The sequence below is a fragment of the Nematostella vectensis genome, chromosome 4 (assembly GCF_932526225.1).
Source record: "Nematostella vectensis chromosome 4, jaNemVect1.1, whole genome shotgun sequence".
Classification (NCBI taxonomy): Eukaryota; Metazoa; Cnidaria; class Anthozoa; order Actiniaria; family Edwardsiidae; genus Nematostella; species Nematostella vectensis.
In genome coordinates, this window is record NC_064037.1 from 5267367 (window position 1) to 5283314 (window position 15948).

At 39.4% G+C, this 15948-nt stretch overlaps 1 protein-coding gene across 1 annotated transcript in view; it reads left to right on the forward strand.

The window, feature by feature from the left end:
* Positions 1-11990, forward strand: part of LOC5500800 (WASH complex subunit 5) — a 28400-nt gene extending 16410 nt beyond the window's left edge. The window contains exons 15-32 of the mRNA XM_048726307.1: positions 473-531; positions 1070-1145; positions 1816-1926; positions 2906-2983; positions 3274-3336; positions 3612-3692; positions 5186-5287; positions 5974-6153; positions 6745-6869; positions 7205-7367; positions 7831-7930; positions 8160-8239; positions 8360-8463; positions 8734-8863; positions 9238-9334; positions 9783-9942; positions 10339-10426; positions 10848-11990. Coding sequence (XP_048582264.1) covers positions 473-531; positions 1070-1145; positions 1816-1926; positions 2906-2983; positions 3274-3336; positions 3612-3692; positions 5186-5287; positions 5974-6153; positions 6745-6869; positions 7205-7367; positions 7831-7930; positions 8160-8239; positions 8360-8463; positions 8734-8863; positions 9238-9334; positions 9783-9942; positions 10339-10426; positions 10848-10907 — 1857 coding nt within the window. The 3' untranslated portion in view covers positions 10908-11990. The remainder of the gene's footprint in view (positions 1-472; positions 532-1069; positions 1146-1815; positions 1927-2905; positions 2984-3273; positions 3337-3611; positions 3693-5185; positions 5288-5973; positions 6154-6744; positions 6870-7204; positions 7368-7830; positions 7931-8159; positions 8240-8359; positions 8464-8733; positions 8864-9237; positions 9335-9782; positions 9943-10338; positions 10427-10847) is intronic.
* The last annotated feature ends 3958 nt before the right edge of the window (positions 11991-15948 follow it).

The window sequence follows — 15948 nt, forward strand, 5'->3', positions numbered from 1 at the left end:
CAGTTAAAAAATGGGTTAAATGGGTTAAATATCATAGGGACAAACAAATATTGAATGAAACCCAGAGCTTTAAGATTATATATTTTGAGACCATTCGGGATATTTCGAAATAACGCCCATCTCAAGGTTTATAATTTGCTTATTTACTGTGCGCTTTGTCTAAATAACCCTCGGGTCACAGTCGAAACAATCTTGTCAGGTGCATGACCAAGAGCAGCACAGAGATTTATTTATTTCGCCTAGCAAAACGTAGCCTACGAAATTCCAATGGCATAGATCTTCAAAGGCTCTGGCGGAATTTTTTTACGGCTAAATCATTACGTGGTCCCTGTTGTATAATAAGATCAAGGGCGTCACTTCAGCGGGCGGGAATGATTTGTGCTAAATCTTCGATTTCTCTGTTAAACAAACTCGATTTTATACTTTATACTGTTAGCCATCACACACTAAATGTCTTACTTGTTTTGCATAGGTGCTGATCACGATCCAGCTTGTCGCCGACCTGTCCTACGCCTGGATTATCATTGATAGGTAAGTTACGAAACCTACATTGCATAGCGCCATATTCAAGAACAAAGATCCCATCAATATCACGAGTTGAGATCTCACTCACTAGCTCGGGTCATGATAACACACGTGTCTTGGAGCTGCCAGTTTCCATTAAGTTAAACTTTGTTGTTTTAAAAATCCAACTAGAGAGTATTTTTCATCAGGAAAAATAGACAAATAGGTAGTAGACCGAATCTGTTCTGTATTTCACTTACTTTGGGTTCATGCAGCAGGGGATCATATCCAATCCAATTCAATCTGTATCAAATCCAAGGGGGGAGTGTGCGCGTTCCCCTCCCCCCCCCTGTGTATGCGCCTGCATTGCATGGAGCTATATCCAATATTAAAAATCACGATCAAAATCGCGAGTTGAGATCTCACTGACTAGCTGAGATCACGATTACACACGCGCCTTCACTACCCAAGCTGTCAGTTTCCATTGAAAATCCAGCTGGAGAGTATATTCGTCAGGACATTTAAGACATTTGTGTAAAAATACCGAATCTGTTCTGTATTTCAGTTATTCTGGGTTCATGCAGCAGGGGATCAAATCAAATCCTTCACTTGTGCAAAAACTGAGGGCAACATTTCTCAAGGTAGACAACCAGTAACTTACTAAGAACGCTGCCGCCTTAGATATAGCGAGAAAGTGTGGAGTGTCATTCCATTATATCGAGTTTTTGTTTGAGATGGCTGAAATGATATTTTTTAGTCTTAGCTCAGATGGTTGAATAAACCTTTTTGAGTTTTTAGTTCAGATTGTTGAATAAACCTTTTTGAGTTTTTAGTTCAGATGGTTGAATAAACCTTTTTTAGTTTTTAGTTCAGATGGTTGAATGGACCATTTTGAGTTTTTAGTTCAGATAGTTGAATGGACCTTTTTGAGTTTTTAGTTCAGATGGTTGAATAGACATTTTTGAGTTTTTAGTTCAGATGGTTGAATGGACCTTTTTGAGTTTTTAGTTCAGATGGTTGAATGGACCTTTTTTAGTTTTTGTTCAAATTGTTGAATGGACCTTTTTGAGTTTTTGGCTCAGATTGTTGAATGGACCTTTTTTAGTTTTTGTTCAAATTGTTGAATGGACCTTTTTGAGTTTTTAGTTCAGATCCTTGAATGGACCTTTTTGAGTTTTTAGTTCAGATCCTTGAATGGACCTTTTTTAGTTTTTGTTCAAATTGTTGAATGGATCTTTTTTAGTTTTTGGCTGAGATGGTTGAATGAATCTTTTTTGTGTTTATGATTGTTGATCGCATCTTCCCTTACAGATGGCGTCCGCTATGGACCTTCCCCTCGTGCGTATCGGACAGGCCAATAGTCCGGACTTGGTCAGCGTTTCACAGTATTACTCCGGTGAACTCGTGTCTTATGTCAGAAAGGTAAGACGAAATACATAAAGGCCGCAACACTTTTTTGACTGATAAATGTTAAACTCGACAATTACAGTTGTATCCGGCCACGTTTTAAATGGCCAGAAAATCTCCTATTTGAAGCTTAGTAAAAGGGTGCAGATTATTGTTAATCAGGCAGGTTTTTCAACTTATTGTTTTTCTTGTGATCCTCTATTAAGCAACAAACCCCTGTTAAACGGCAATTTAGCACGGTCAAAAGGTTAGCCGCCTAGAACTAGCACTATATAAACCATTTTAGCTACTACGATTTGGTGCCTTCAAGGATGGTTACGTGGGATTCGTAGAATCGCCAAACTCAACAAAATGATTTTATGTTAAGGAGCAGGGCTTGGACAACTTTGGTATAGTTTCCATAAGTGGAACTATCATTAGAAAAAAAAACCTAGATCCGCAAATGACAAATGGCGCCTTAGATATAGCGAGAAAGTTTGGAGTGTCATTCCATTATATCGAGTTTTTGGTTGAGATGGTTGATATGATATTTTTTAGTCTTAGCTCAGATGGTTGAATAGATCTGTTTTTGCTTTTTTTTCATATGGTTGAATGGATCCTATTTTGTTTTTGGCTCAGATCCTTGAATGGACCTTTTTTAGTTTTTAGTTCAAATGGTTGAATGGACCTTTTTGAGTTTTTGGCTCAGATTGTTGAATGGACCTTTTTTTAGTTTTTAATGACAAATGGGGGACCCATAACTCGAACTATTAAAACGTATTGATCGTTCGGAACGACGTCTCACCGCAAGTCTACAGTTTACATGCACTGCTTATGAGCGACTTTATGGCAGCATTTTCACGAAATCTGTTACGAAAAAAGTGTGAGTCGGGTTACACGTGTTAATGTTGGGGTATGTATATGTGTAATTATGTGTAATTAATGTCTACGGTTGTACGGTTGTAGTATGAGTATAAATGTTTCGTTTTATTGATCAACTACGGTTGTGGTGCAGGTGCTCCAGATCATTCCCCAAACGATGTTCGGACTGCTGGACAAGATCATCAAACTACAGACCAACAACATCAAGGAGGTGAGCATGGCCTTGCATGTGATCAGCACGTGATCAGGCCATGCGAACACTTCACAGCGAGCTTGCATATGATCAGCGAATGACCAAATCGCACATTGTCCTAGCTGAAATCTTCACGTGATTAACACGTGATCAACCCATGAACACATCATACCAGCTGATACCTTTCACGTGGTTCATTGGCATGTTGGATGGGGCTGATGGACGGTGGTTCTAGTTGGGTCTGCATATCCCATATATATTTTCATTGATATTTGAAGACGTTTTTTGAGCCATCGTTGCTTTTCCAGGTGCCGACCAGACTAGAGAAAGATAAATTACGCGAGTACGCACAATTCGATGAGCGCTACGAGGTATAACCCCCCCCCCAATAAACAGATATTATTTAAACAATTAGGGTACACGAATTTATATAACATTACAATGTTCATACATTGAACTGAATCTGTTTAGGCGATTGATTTATTTTATGTATATTTTTACACCCAGATATGGAATATAGATATTCCCCTGTGTGAAAGAAACTGGACGTTTTTTTTTCTCTTGCTATGGGCTAGCATAAGTTATCCATTGAACGAAAACGTTGTATTTATAAGCTACTGACATGTTACCATGGTGATGTTAACAGATTGCCCGGCTGACTCACTCGATCTCTGTCTTCACTGAGGGAATTTTGATGATGAAGACGACGCTTGTTGGAATAATAAAGGTTAGCTTTTCACTGCCTCATAAGCGAAATGAATGTGGATGATGAATACGGTTGATGAGTAAGGATGTTGAATAAGGATGACGGATTAGGATGATGGATAAGGATTATGAATAAGGATGATGGATACGCATGACAGATAAGGGTGATTAATAATGTTAATGAATAAGGATGATGAATGAGGATGATTACTAAGGATGGTGGATAAGGATGACGGATAAGGATGATGGATAAGGATGACGGATAAGGATGACGAATAAGTATTATGAATAATGTTGATGAATAAGGATGATGGATAAGGATGATGAATAAGGATTATGAATAAGGATGACGAATAAGGATGATGGATAAGGTTGATGAGTAAGGATGGTGGATAGGATGATAAATAAGGTTGATGAATCAGGTTGATGGATAAGGTTAATGAGTAAGGATGTTGGATAAGGTTGATGGATAAGGTTGATGAATAAGGTTGATGAGTAAGGATGGTGGATAAGGTTGATGGATAAGGTTGATGAGTAAGGATGGTGGATAAGGTTGATGGATAAGGGTGATGAGTAAGCATGGTGGATAAGGTTGATGGATGAGGTTGATGAGTAAAGATGGTGGATAATGTTGATGAATAAGGTTGATAAATAAGGATGATTGATAAGGTTAATGAATAAGGATGATGAATAAGGATGTTTACTAAGGATGATGGATAAGGATGACGGATAAGGATGATGGATAAGGATGACGAATAAGTATTATGAATAATGTTGATGAATAAGGATGATGGATAAGGATGATGAATAAGGATTATGAATAAGGATGACGAATAAGGATGATGGATAAGATTGATGGATAAGGTTGATGAGTAAGGATGGTGGATAGGATGATAAATAAGGTTGATGAATCAGGTTGATGGATAAGGTTAATGAGTAAGGATGGTGGATAAGTTTGATGGATAAGGGTGATGAGTAAGCATGGTGGATAAGGTTGATGGTTGAGGTCGATGAGTAAGATGGTGGATAGGATGATAAATAAGGTTGATAAATAAGGATGATGGATAAGGTTAATGGATAAGGTTGTTAAGTAAGGATAATGGATAAAGATGATGGATAAGGATGATAGATAAGGGTGATGGATAAGGATGATGAATAAGGTTAATGAATCAGGTTGATGGATAAGGGTGATGAGTAAGCATGGTGGATAAGTTTGATGGATAAGGTTGATGAGTAAGCATGGTGGATAAGGTTGATGGATGAGGTTGATGAGTAAGGATGGTGGATAAGGTTGACGAATAAGGTTGATAAATAAGGATGATGGATAAGGTTAATGGATAAGGTTGTTGAGTAAGGATGATGGATAAAGATGATGGATAAGGATGATAGATAAGGGTGATGGATAAGGATGATTATTAAGATGATGGATAAGGATGGCGGATAAACATGGTGGATATAAGCATGGTGGATAGGGAGGATGCAAGAGAATGCTGATGCCTGTGATATTCCGCACAGGTGGATCCCAAGCAGTTACTGGAAGACGGCATTCGCAAGGAGCTGGTTCAACAGGTAGCCCAAGCTTTACACTTTGGACTCATCTTCAACCCAAAAGCCAAGGTAAATCACCAGGCCATCAATACATCAATACATGCATCCCGGGAACAAAATTTATTAAAGCATGGATTTTATCCTCAGTTAAGCGAGCTATCCACGCACTTAGCCTAGTAATCGCTCTTCTTTTCTCAGCCACACCTATCAAATGCATGCTTTCTATCCTTAGTATAATCGAGGTTAATCGAGTCAGCGCGATTTTTTCATCTGCCACACCTAACATATGTCAAAAACAATGCGCGTTTATCTGGGATTAAGCTCAATTTATTACAAAGCCATTACTGAAAAATTCATGTTTCAATTTCATCCCGTGTTTCAATTCCATGTTTCAATCCCATCCCGTGCGAAGCGAGATTATCTCGGCGTATTTCCTAGAATCGACATCAGCCATACCTACGAAACGCACGACTTCCGTCCTAAGCATGACCAGTTTATATGTGCGTTTACCAGAGTCAGGTCATTTATTCCTCTTTAAAACCTTCTTAATACATAGCTTTTGTCTCAAGCAAAGCGAGTTATCCTCCACACCTACCGAATACACGGCTTTTGCCCTTTTGCGGACTGTCTGTGCATTTACAGACTTTGCGTACTTTATTCACTGCCACACCTATTGGATGAATGAATTCCGTGCGTTCACTAATTGCACTCAATTTACCTTCCACATCTACTAAACGTATTAATTCCATCCCCAGCAAAGTGAGCTATCTGCACGTTTACGAGAGCTAGGGGAGAAGATGGACGGATTCAAGCGCTCGTTTGAGTATATCCAGGACTACATCAACATCTATGGGCTGAAGATTTGGCAGGAAGAGATCTCCCGCATCATCAACTACAACGTGGAGCAAGAGTGTAACAGTTTCCTTCGCGAAAAGGTGCTCAAATGATGTACAGATGAAATTAAAGTAATTCCCCGCTTATGAGAACCTTTTTTTAAAGAAACCTGTTTTAAAGAAATCTCAACCGACAATAGACAAAAGAATATATTAGAATCCGCGCTATTTAAACAGGCCATCCGCTCTAAATTATTATTCTCATCCTCAATGAAACTTCCAATGAACACACACAGCTTTTGAAAATCAACGGACATTTTTACATAATTGACCGGAAGTAAACTGGTGCGAATGCCGCTTAAAAAAAATGTTCTTTTTGCGCTATTTATTACTTACCAAACGATCAATTTAACTTTGAAGACAAGGCTCAATGAAGAATATAAGGCAACTTGAAGGGGTGACCTTTTAGAGCAACATTGCCACGTGGGGGAGTGGGGGGGGCTCCCATTATCATTATTCGTTGGTTTTCCTTTATAAGCCTTATTGATTCGAAAACCTGCTCACTCGAACTCAAATCAATTTTTCTTGGAATGTCTTCATAGCTCCAGTAGCTCGAACCTTCAAGATCTTGAAAAAACTAGAAAACCCCGTTCACTCTAACTAAAATTAATTGGCCTTGGTTTACTCTTTCAGGTTCATGATTGGCAATCCATCTACCAGTCCACCGCAATTCCCATCCCAAAGTTTCCTCGAGTCGACGAATCTGTCAACTTCATCGGAAGGCTAGCGCGGGAGATATTGCGTATAACAGATCCTAGGTATAATCTCGTGGTTCATCCTCAACGAGAAGATCTTCTCTTTTCCAAAGTCGTCTTGTCTCCTCGAAATACGTCATGCTTACTTGTGCTGACAAGATGGCTGACTCACTACAATTCAATCCCCCCAGTCTCTCTCAGTACACAGGGTACACATAACCCCCCCCCCCCCCCCTGACACTGCTCAACGTCCTTGAGATGGTTCTGTTAAGTGAGTATCCGTTTTAGCGTTGCTAAGGTAACCCGCAACACCCCCTTTAGCGTTTTAATTGATTGGGTATCCTTTACCGCATTGCAAGGTCAACCTGTTGATTGTGTATCGTTCATGTCGTTGGTAGGGTAACCTGCTATATTGACCAAATGGGGGCGTGGTACGACAGCCGCACCAAACAAGAGGTGATGAACCTGCTGATCATACGTCAGCTGCAGCAGAGCGTGGGCACGTTCGGACTGACGGGACTTGATAAACTGCTCTCCTTCATGATCGTCAAGGAGCTACAGGTACAGTAAGACTCTCCCAAACCGGTCAAGGTGGTCACGGTAGCGCGAATCGCACTGTAAAACGAACAAGGTGGCCACGGTAGCGCGAGTCGCACTGTAAAACGAACAAGGTGGCCACGGTACCGCGAGTCGTACTGTAAAACGAACAAGGTGGCCACGGTAGCGCGAATCGCACTGTAAAACGAACAAGGTGGCCACGGTAGCGCGAATCGCACTGTAAAACGAACAAGGTGGCCACGGTAGCGCGAGTCGCACTGTAAAACGAACAAGGTGGCCACCTTAGCGCGAGTCGCACTGTAAAACGAACAAGGTGGCCACGGTAGCGCACGGTAGACGTACTCGGTACGCACGGTAGACGTACTCTTCTCGAAAATAATTTTCATTGCACTATAGAAGAGTCAGAAGAGCCCTTTAAAATAAGCTTGTTGGGTGAGGGAGACTAAAAGCTCTATTTTTTTTATAGAAATTCGTCCTGCTAATTCAGTCGTCACTCCGGGACAAGCTTGTAATGGAAACACTCACATACCTCTCCAAGTCACTCACGCCCGTCAAGAGCCTTGTGGGTAAGAAAGCAGTCCTTAAGAACCATTAAATACAACTTGTAGTCCTACATCCCTCCTCATTACACTCAAGCCTGGTAATGGTATAGTTTCCAGGTCAACGTATTTCAAGTCATCTTCATTAAGACTTGGGAAATGTAAGAGTTATCATTACCAGAAAATACCAATAAGGTGTTTTAGGTTATTGTTGTCGCGACTCGTGGCGGTAAAGTAGAGGTCATTTCCATTTCAGCTGCTCCTTACAAAGTGTACCCGGCAGCGACTCAAAAGTTGACCAAGCTGTGGACCGTGTACACGGAGGCTATTATGAAGGTACCGGAAAACTCTCGATGTAATCCCGGTCAGACTTTAAGGAGATTTCATTTTATTTTATTTTAAATTATTTTGTTTCAGATTTCGTTTTTTAAACTTTTACATTCTCTTTTGTTACAGGTTGGTCAAATGCAGCTTATCAGACGTCAAATTGCCAATGAGTTGAATTGCTCTTGTAAATTTGACTCTAAGATCCACGAGAATGCTCTTCGAACCTTCAACAGGTTAGAGAATTGTTTTTAATATACCCGCCGAAATAAGGCTTTTAAGCAATTAATTATTTTTTGTCCCCTCCTTGAAGATAGACCTTTGTCATGTTGTTTCTTATTATTGTGCAATTTTTGCGCACTACCTTTTGCAATTTTAGCTGTAGATTTTCGGTGCGTAAGAAAATACCGCGAGAACGAAAGACGTTAAGCGAATCTCTCTTTGCCCGAAAAAAAGACCAAGTTCACAGCATGTCGTGTTCTGTAACTGCTTTTTTCTCTCGTCAGCTCTTTGCTACGTGATATCGAGGCTCATTACCAGGACCCCTCGCTGCCTTATCCTAAGGAAGACAACCCACTCATGTTCGAGCTGACGTCATATCTTGAGTGGGCTGGTATCCACAACCCGCTCAACAAGGTAGATAGTATGAAAAGACTCGGTCATCTCTTTTATAAATACGAATAAAATGACAAAGTAATCCTCGTAAAGTATAGCTTCATCTTTAGCTTACAGTATTAATTAAAAGGCCAAAAGGATGTGCAAATGGCTTTTACTTTATCAACTGCTTTTTATCAAACATTATTCTTTCCCAGCTCTCTTAATAAGAGCGTATTTTTGCTTTGCAAAATAGGCTATCCATCATAGCGTTGACAAAAAAAAATAATCTTAAATTTGTGTTCGTTCTACAATTTTTACAGCGGATTAAGTGAACCACATTAAGGCCAACAGACACCTTTTACCAGTTGAGAATGTGCCTAACAAACCATGCACTTTCTTATCTTATCTGTCAGATTTACGTCACTACCAAGAAGTACCCATTCTTCGCGATGTTGAACTTCCTGTGCGTGATATCGCAGATCCCCAAACTCATTTACATGAAGAGTGCTGGTGAGTGCCCAGCATTCACTGGGAGCCTTGCATTTACCCAGCGTGCAACGGGCGTATTGCCTTTTCCGTTTGGATTCTGCATCCTCGGGAATACAGGATGTCTAGGTCTGCGTAAGCCTGGTTCCCCGAGGAGATGGACGATATGGTCCGCTTTGGTGCATTAGAGCCCCGCTAGCTCGAACTCTGATAGGATACAAAAATCAAATCCAGATAGCGGGGACTCGAGTTAACTGGGTCGGAAAAAATATATTAGCTGCTTATAGCTTTTTTGTAAATCATTGACAAAATTTCTTTTTTCGTTCATGCATAAGCTTTTTGGTATTAGAGAACTCAGTTGATGTGTCGTTCGCGTTAGTTAGCGTGTTGAGACTGTGTTCCCAAAGTGACCAAAACCAAGTGACCAAGTTACAAAAACTAATAGAGTTTTTTTTATGGCATTTCCCTTCAGGTACCCTCGTCGCCCGAAAGCCCACAGATCAAGTTGACAGCGCGCCGTTCGTTGTTGGCATGATCACAGTACTGAAGCAGTTTCACTCCGAGTATTCGGAACAGTTCTTTGCTTGCTGTGGGCAGTATGTTCGCTCCCTCGTCGAAGCCGCAGCAACCAAGTAAGTTTTTTATACACCAATCCGACATGACGGAAAAACCTGGAAAACGCGCAATTCCAGATAGAGAGAGAAGACACAATTTCTTACAATGGCTATAGGTTCCTTGTATTACGTACTGATTATCAAAACACAAATAACATGAGGCCGAAGTGCACATAACCAGATTCTGGCTTTTTAAGAAAATATTTCCTTGATCATTATTGCCCTGTGTACCAGTTCAGGGACAAAAATGAATGCTTTGTGTGACTTGGTCTTGTTCGGGAACGGCGGCGTGATTGGGCTTTTTTAAACTTCTCTAACGAAAGATAAGCCTTAGAAACTACCCAGGCAATCTCTTACATCTACAGTGAAGGCTCGTAATAGCTAAGTACGACTCATAGAGAGCATTTATTTCAGCATCCGCACAAATGAGCTGCCACAAGAAATTGTCAATTTGATGATATTTCTGGAAGATTACTTGTCATACAGCCAACAGCCGCGTAAGGTAATGACGACGATAAGCGGTGATGATAATGATGCTAATGATGCTGATGATTGCGATGATGATGATTATGACGACGGCGATGAATGCGTTTTTGATTATGAGTCATGATGATGATGATGACGGTGATGGTGGTAGTGGTGATAGTCGTGCTAATATTGTTTGGAATGATTATGGTGGTGGCATTGGTATTGATAATGTAGTGCGTGCATTGGCAGCGATAATGATATTTAGGTATAGCGATACTAGGAACGCGGTAGCGACCGTGATGTCCACAGATATGATAACAGTTATGGTTTGTTGTCCATCTTGTTGCTGTTTTGTGTTGGCTGTTGTTTTTATTATTGTTTTTTTTTATTGTTATTATTGTTGTCGTCGTCGTTGCTGTTGCTACTATTTTTGATGATATCAACCTTTTCATTAGGTTGTAGAGGCTCACATCCCGACCTACATCTTCGATCAGTTCCGTCATGACTTACCTTAGACGCGAGGTAAAGCCGATGGCTGATAAGTAGGGTGACTCGATAACCACTTGTAGAATAAAGGGGATCAGCCAAATTTGCCTTTCTTTAAGACATCATGGCCTTAGCAGGGAAATCCCCCCTCCCCAATTGTTAGTCAATGATTATAAGGAAGTGACCAGTAAGATGGTAGCTGTGCTCGCCCTCAATCGCCCTCCCCCTTTCCCAATCATCATTCTAGGCCTGATACAGTTCTAATAGGATTAAAAGATTCAAGAAAATAGCACTCGAATCATGAAATTTGTAAAAAAAAAAATTTTAAAAATGATATTATCGATTAGTATTTTAATAAATGTTAAAAATATAGGTCTCGTGCGATTCCTCTCCAGAGGTTAATACCCCTTTTTCACTTTTCAGTTGCTCGCATCATTTAGTGCGGAAATGGAGTGTTTGAATAAAAGTTAATGAATATTTACCAAGGAAGCCAAGTTTTGTCATTTGTAAACCACAAAATCTATAGTTTTCACACGGTGTAAATGACATTACTTTGATTGCTTTTGCCTGAAACATCTACCTGCAAAAAAAAAATATCACTCAGAGCGTGGTGTATTTATCAAAATTAGTTGATTTAACTTAGATTTCTTCAATAAATGAGTTTAATTTGATTTGATTTATACGGAATCTTTTGATCTTGCCAAAAAGTCCCATAAACGTTAATTAAAAAGCAAAACTAAGCTAAACGTGTTTCAAATCTTTATTTGTAAATCTTTATCTTTATTACTATAGTTTTTTTCATTTGATGTATCACAACTTATGCTCTCTGAGGGTTCTGTTCGCTTATCTTACATTTTCCCATTTTTTCATTGTGTTTTCTCGCTTATCTCGGCCTTTATCTAGAAGAGTTCAGTTTTCACTCCTCTGTATGATAAAAATATCTCGCTTTCTGTTTTATCTCCATTACATGTGTGATCCCGTGATTAACGAGTTGTTAATAGTCATGATTGAATAAAAAGACGACGGGTTTTGTTTGAATTGCGCAAGTCACACTCTTAGATATTATCTAAGCTTAGTTATTAACTCGAGTTGGAATATATTATTATCTAAAACATCGTTCGTCTGTCTATGTTTTTCCCCAGTGCTTTGATTCATCCCATTACATCCCTTTGGTTAAAGCGTAAATCTTACTTTGGTAAATTACACTCATCACCTACATTCACTAAATCCCATCCTTTGGTTATAACGTAATACTTAGTTTGATGAGTTGCGTATTTTCCTGTGATTTTTAAATGAACGACCACTCCTTTAAACGATGATATGTCAGAAGGTCTTTACGCAACGTGTGCAGTGACTTTCCCATCGCGGCGAGGTGGTCTTTTTCGAGTTCCTCGCATGTCGCAGTGCGGCGAACGAGCTCAGGAGATTCCTTTCCAGTTTGTTTCTCGTTACTTTCCTCGCTCGATGAACTCTCAGACTCTGAGTCCAAGTTTTCTTTTATTTTGCATTGTTCGAGGCTTTTTGTTGAATGGCCCCAAGTGAACGTGCTTTGACGAGAAAGAAAGTGCTTCCTGTGAGCGGTCTGTAAGTCCTTTTGGTCGATACTGGTTGAGCTTTTTCCAATCTCACTTAACGATGGCGCCTTTTTAGCGACTCTTTTACCCCACGTACGTTTAATTTTCCTGTTCGGTGTTATTTTCGCATGTCCATCTTTAGAAATATCAACTTCTGCATTTTTATTGTCTAAAACACTTGTAGTTGCGATGGTTATAGATCTTTGTGATTCAGACGTGGATCTAAAAGGCAAAGAAACGTTTCCCAAAATCTCCTTCATCGTTTTCCTTTTCAGAAGTTCAGCCATCCTGCTTTGCTGGTAGCTTTCGCAAATTCAACTCTCCTTTATAATATCCTGTTGTTTAGCCAAAAATGGATATCAAGCGATCATTCCCACGGGCCAAAACAAGTAGAAACTCTTCAACACATGAATAAAAATCGACTTCTTGTGGCGAACAAATGCGTACTAAATCATCCGGCGCAAATCTTGAATGATTTCCTTCACTGTAAACAAGTAGAAATGAGTTTTCGTAAGCTCGTTAATGAAACTCGTAAGCGATTCCATATCCGTAATCACCTTGTAATGATAATATTACGAGATAATATAATACACCCTTCGTTTCCTCGGGGAGTCATAGGCCGGGAGTTGTTGATTACGACTGAGATGACGCCAGTTTCGCCCGTGCGCGCTCTACGTAAGTGTAATGTGTTTAACCCTATTAGCATCGCTAATAGACCCTGGGTTCAACGCCTCGATATGAAAGGGCCACTGTCGCCCGCCATTTTGTCCTCAATCATTTTCATTGGCTAAAATTGGACAGCTTTTGTGATATTTTTTATTGAATTTGATAAATGATTTATATAATGTCGCTTTGAGATGATAATTTTAAAGACTTTTCATAACACAATTGTTTTCCAGTAAAAACCAGTAAAAATAATAACAATGGCATGGCTGACGAGAGCACCTTGAGGTACCAAACCCGAAAATAAGCATTGCTAGGAAACATTTTATTTGTTTATTTTACTAAATCTCTTCTTTGATCAAGGTGTATGTATACAGTCCTTTTGATATCGGGGCGTAGAGAGTCATTGAAACGCCTTTTTAAAAACTTAAAAACACTATCATTCGATGATTTTGAGACGTAAAGCCAATTTCTACAAGAATTGCTAAAAAAATAAACCAATGTCGCTCTGAAATCATTTACTAATTGTCAAAATCGTTTTTTTAATCATTAGAAACCAGCCAAAACGCCTTTTTCGCCAATGAAAATGATTGAGGACAAAATGGCGGTTACCATAAGACTCATTTACATGTGCAGAGCTCAGTAGAAGACTCCGTAAAAAAATAAAAATAAAACGAGTAAAAAAGAGCACTTAAAAAGTTGGTTTAAACCAATGTCGTTCTGAATTCATTTACTAATATCAAAATCAAGAACGCCTTTTCCACGTTTTAACTGATTTTAAACCAACTTTTCAAGTGCTCTTTTGTACTCGTTTTATTATTATTTTTTTACGGAGTCTACTAGTGAGCTCTGCATTAGTTGGTATAGATATATAGATTTTTCATAGACTCTACTTTTCATAGACTCTACTCAACGTCAAAACCATTGTCGCCAAGCTTTTTATAAAAAACATATACTCGTGTACGCCTGTTTCAAAAAAAACGTCCGTGTAAATGGCGAATGGCAAATGGTGTTTCTAAGACCAATCACTTGGCTTATGGGTCTAATTATTTGTAAGAATAAAGATGATAAGTAAACTAATCGCATGATTTATTCACATTTTCCTGCTTTCAGCTAGATGAGTCTTATGGTAACTGCCATTTGACTTTTTTTCTTCTTCCCGTAATGTAACTGTCTGTCCCTAAAAGCAATTCCTTTGGTCTCAAAATCGTCGAATGATAGTGTTTTTAAGTTTTTAAAAAGGCGTTTCAATGACTCTCTTGGAATTGTCATCTAACTCTTTAATACCGTGATTTACAAATACGCATTATGTTAACTACACGACTGCTTCATAGGACTTTGAGTTTCGTCTGACAGTTTTATCCATTTCCCCCGGGCTAAACTCATACAATCCTAAAAAAATTACAAAAATGAACACCATATATAGTTACCTCGGGGTGGTCGTTATCGGATCTTATCTTCCCCTGAGGGAAGAGTGATATGTTCTTCAAGTCTATGATACCGTTGAATATAACGCATTAAAAGAGGGAGTCCTGAATATCCTAGACAACCTATCAAGATGAGACAAAAATAAAATGCCCTCAAACATTGCTGGGGGAAAGCACCCAGGCTCTTTCATTTGCCAGCCCCTTCTTGTCTAGGATATTATGATAGCAATGCGTTCTTTTTGCAACATTCTGAAACGACTATTAAAAGGCATGCCCCAATCGATCCCTTTCTCTCACCTTCTTAACTGTTATACTTATTTTTACTTTGAAATATGCAAAACATCCCAAATGGATATATAATGCACTTTATGATTATCTACATACAGAGGGCGGCGCTTGTAAATGTCCCCGACAATTAAAAAAGTACCTCAAATTTGATTTTATCAAAAATCTGGGAATTTCGTCTGGAATAACTGCACACCCCCCCCCCCCCCCTGGGTACGGGCCTGTCTAATATCAGACCTATTTTTTTTTTTTTTTTGATACTGGGTTTGCAGTATTTTATATTTTGAGTCTATTTTTCCACAGCAATGTCCAGTCCATTATTGCAAATCATTGCCCAAGAATTAAAATTGATTGCTACATTATTTTAAACCAAGGCAAACATAGCCACGTAGGAGACACAGAGATTCTTTAGAAATCAGTGGGCTTCAGTGAATACTGCAGTGTACTTACATGCAGAAGCTATTGTTAGGGAGAAGCAGATAATAAATTCTGTATAGTTCACTATATGTTAATACATGAGATGTAATCATTTCAGTAGCTATTTTCATGGCCACCACTTAGACCCAAATAGCTTACTGCGTATGTACAGGCATGCAGCTCAGGGTAGGTACACGGGTTGTGCCCCTCCCACTCAACCACTGAAGGCACTCAATTTCTCAAAGATGCGACTAACTCCAGCTAAAAAGATGCGACTGACTCCACCTGATAATGGGCGTTGATGCTATAGATGACTTAAAAGAAGCGAAAAAGCTTTTCTATCTTCTTCTTGCAAGAAAAGCGCAACATGAGAAAAAGGAGAAAAGAAAGAGAGCGAGAAAGACAGCGAATCAGATATGAGCGAGGATTTTGATGACGCAGAATGAGCGCTTATAGCATTAAAACGTTTTGATCATATTTTAGATATGGAACATAAGCATTTTTGCTCGGAGGGAGCGCAGCGACCGGAGAGCAAGTCTAATCTTGGTATGGCATATGCGAAAAGCTGATTTTTCGTGTCCACACCACAGGCTTCCCAATCGGCTGATTTGTATTTTTATTTCATGCTGATCAGTGGTCCTTTTCGAGAACCCCCTGTACTGAAACATGTTCGTCCCGTACTCCGAGCATTCACTTTCTAATAG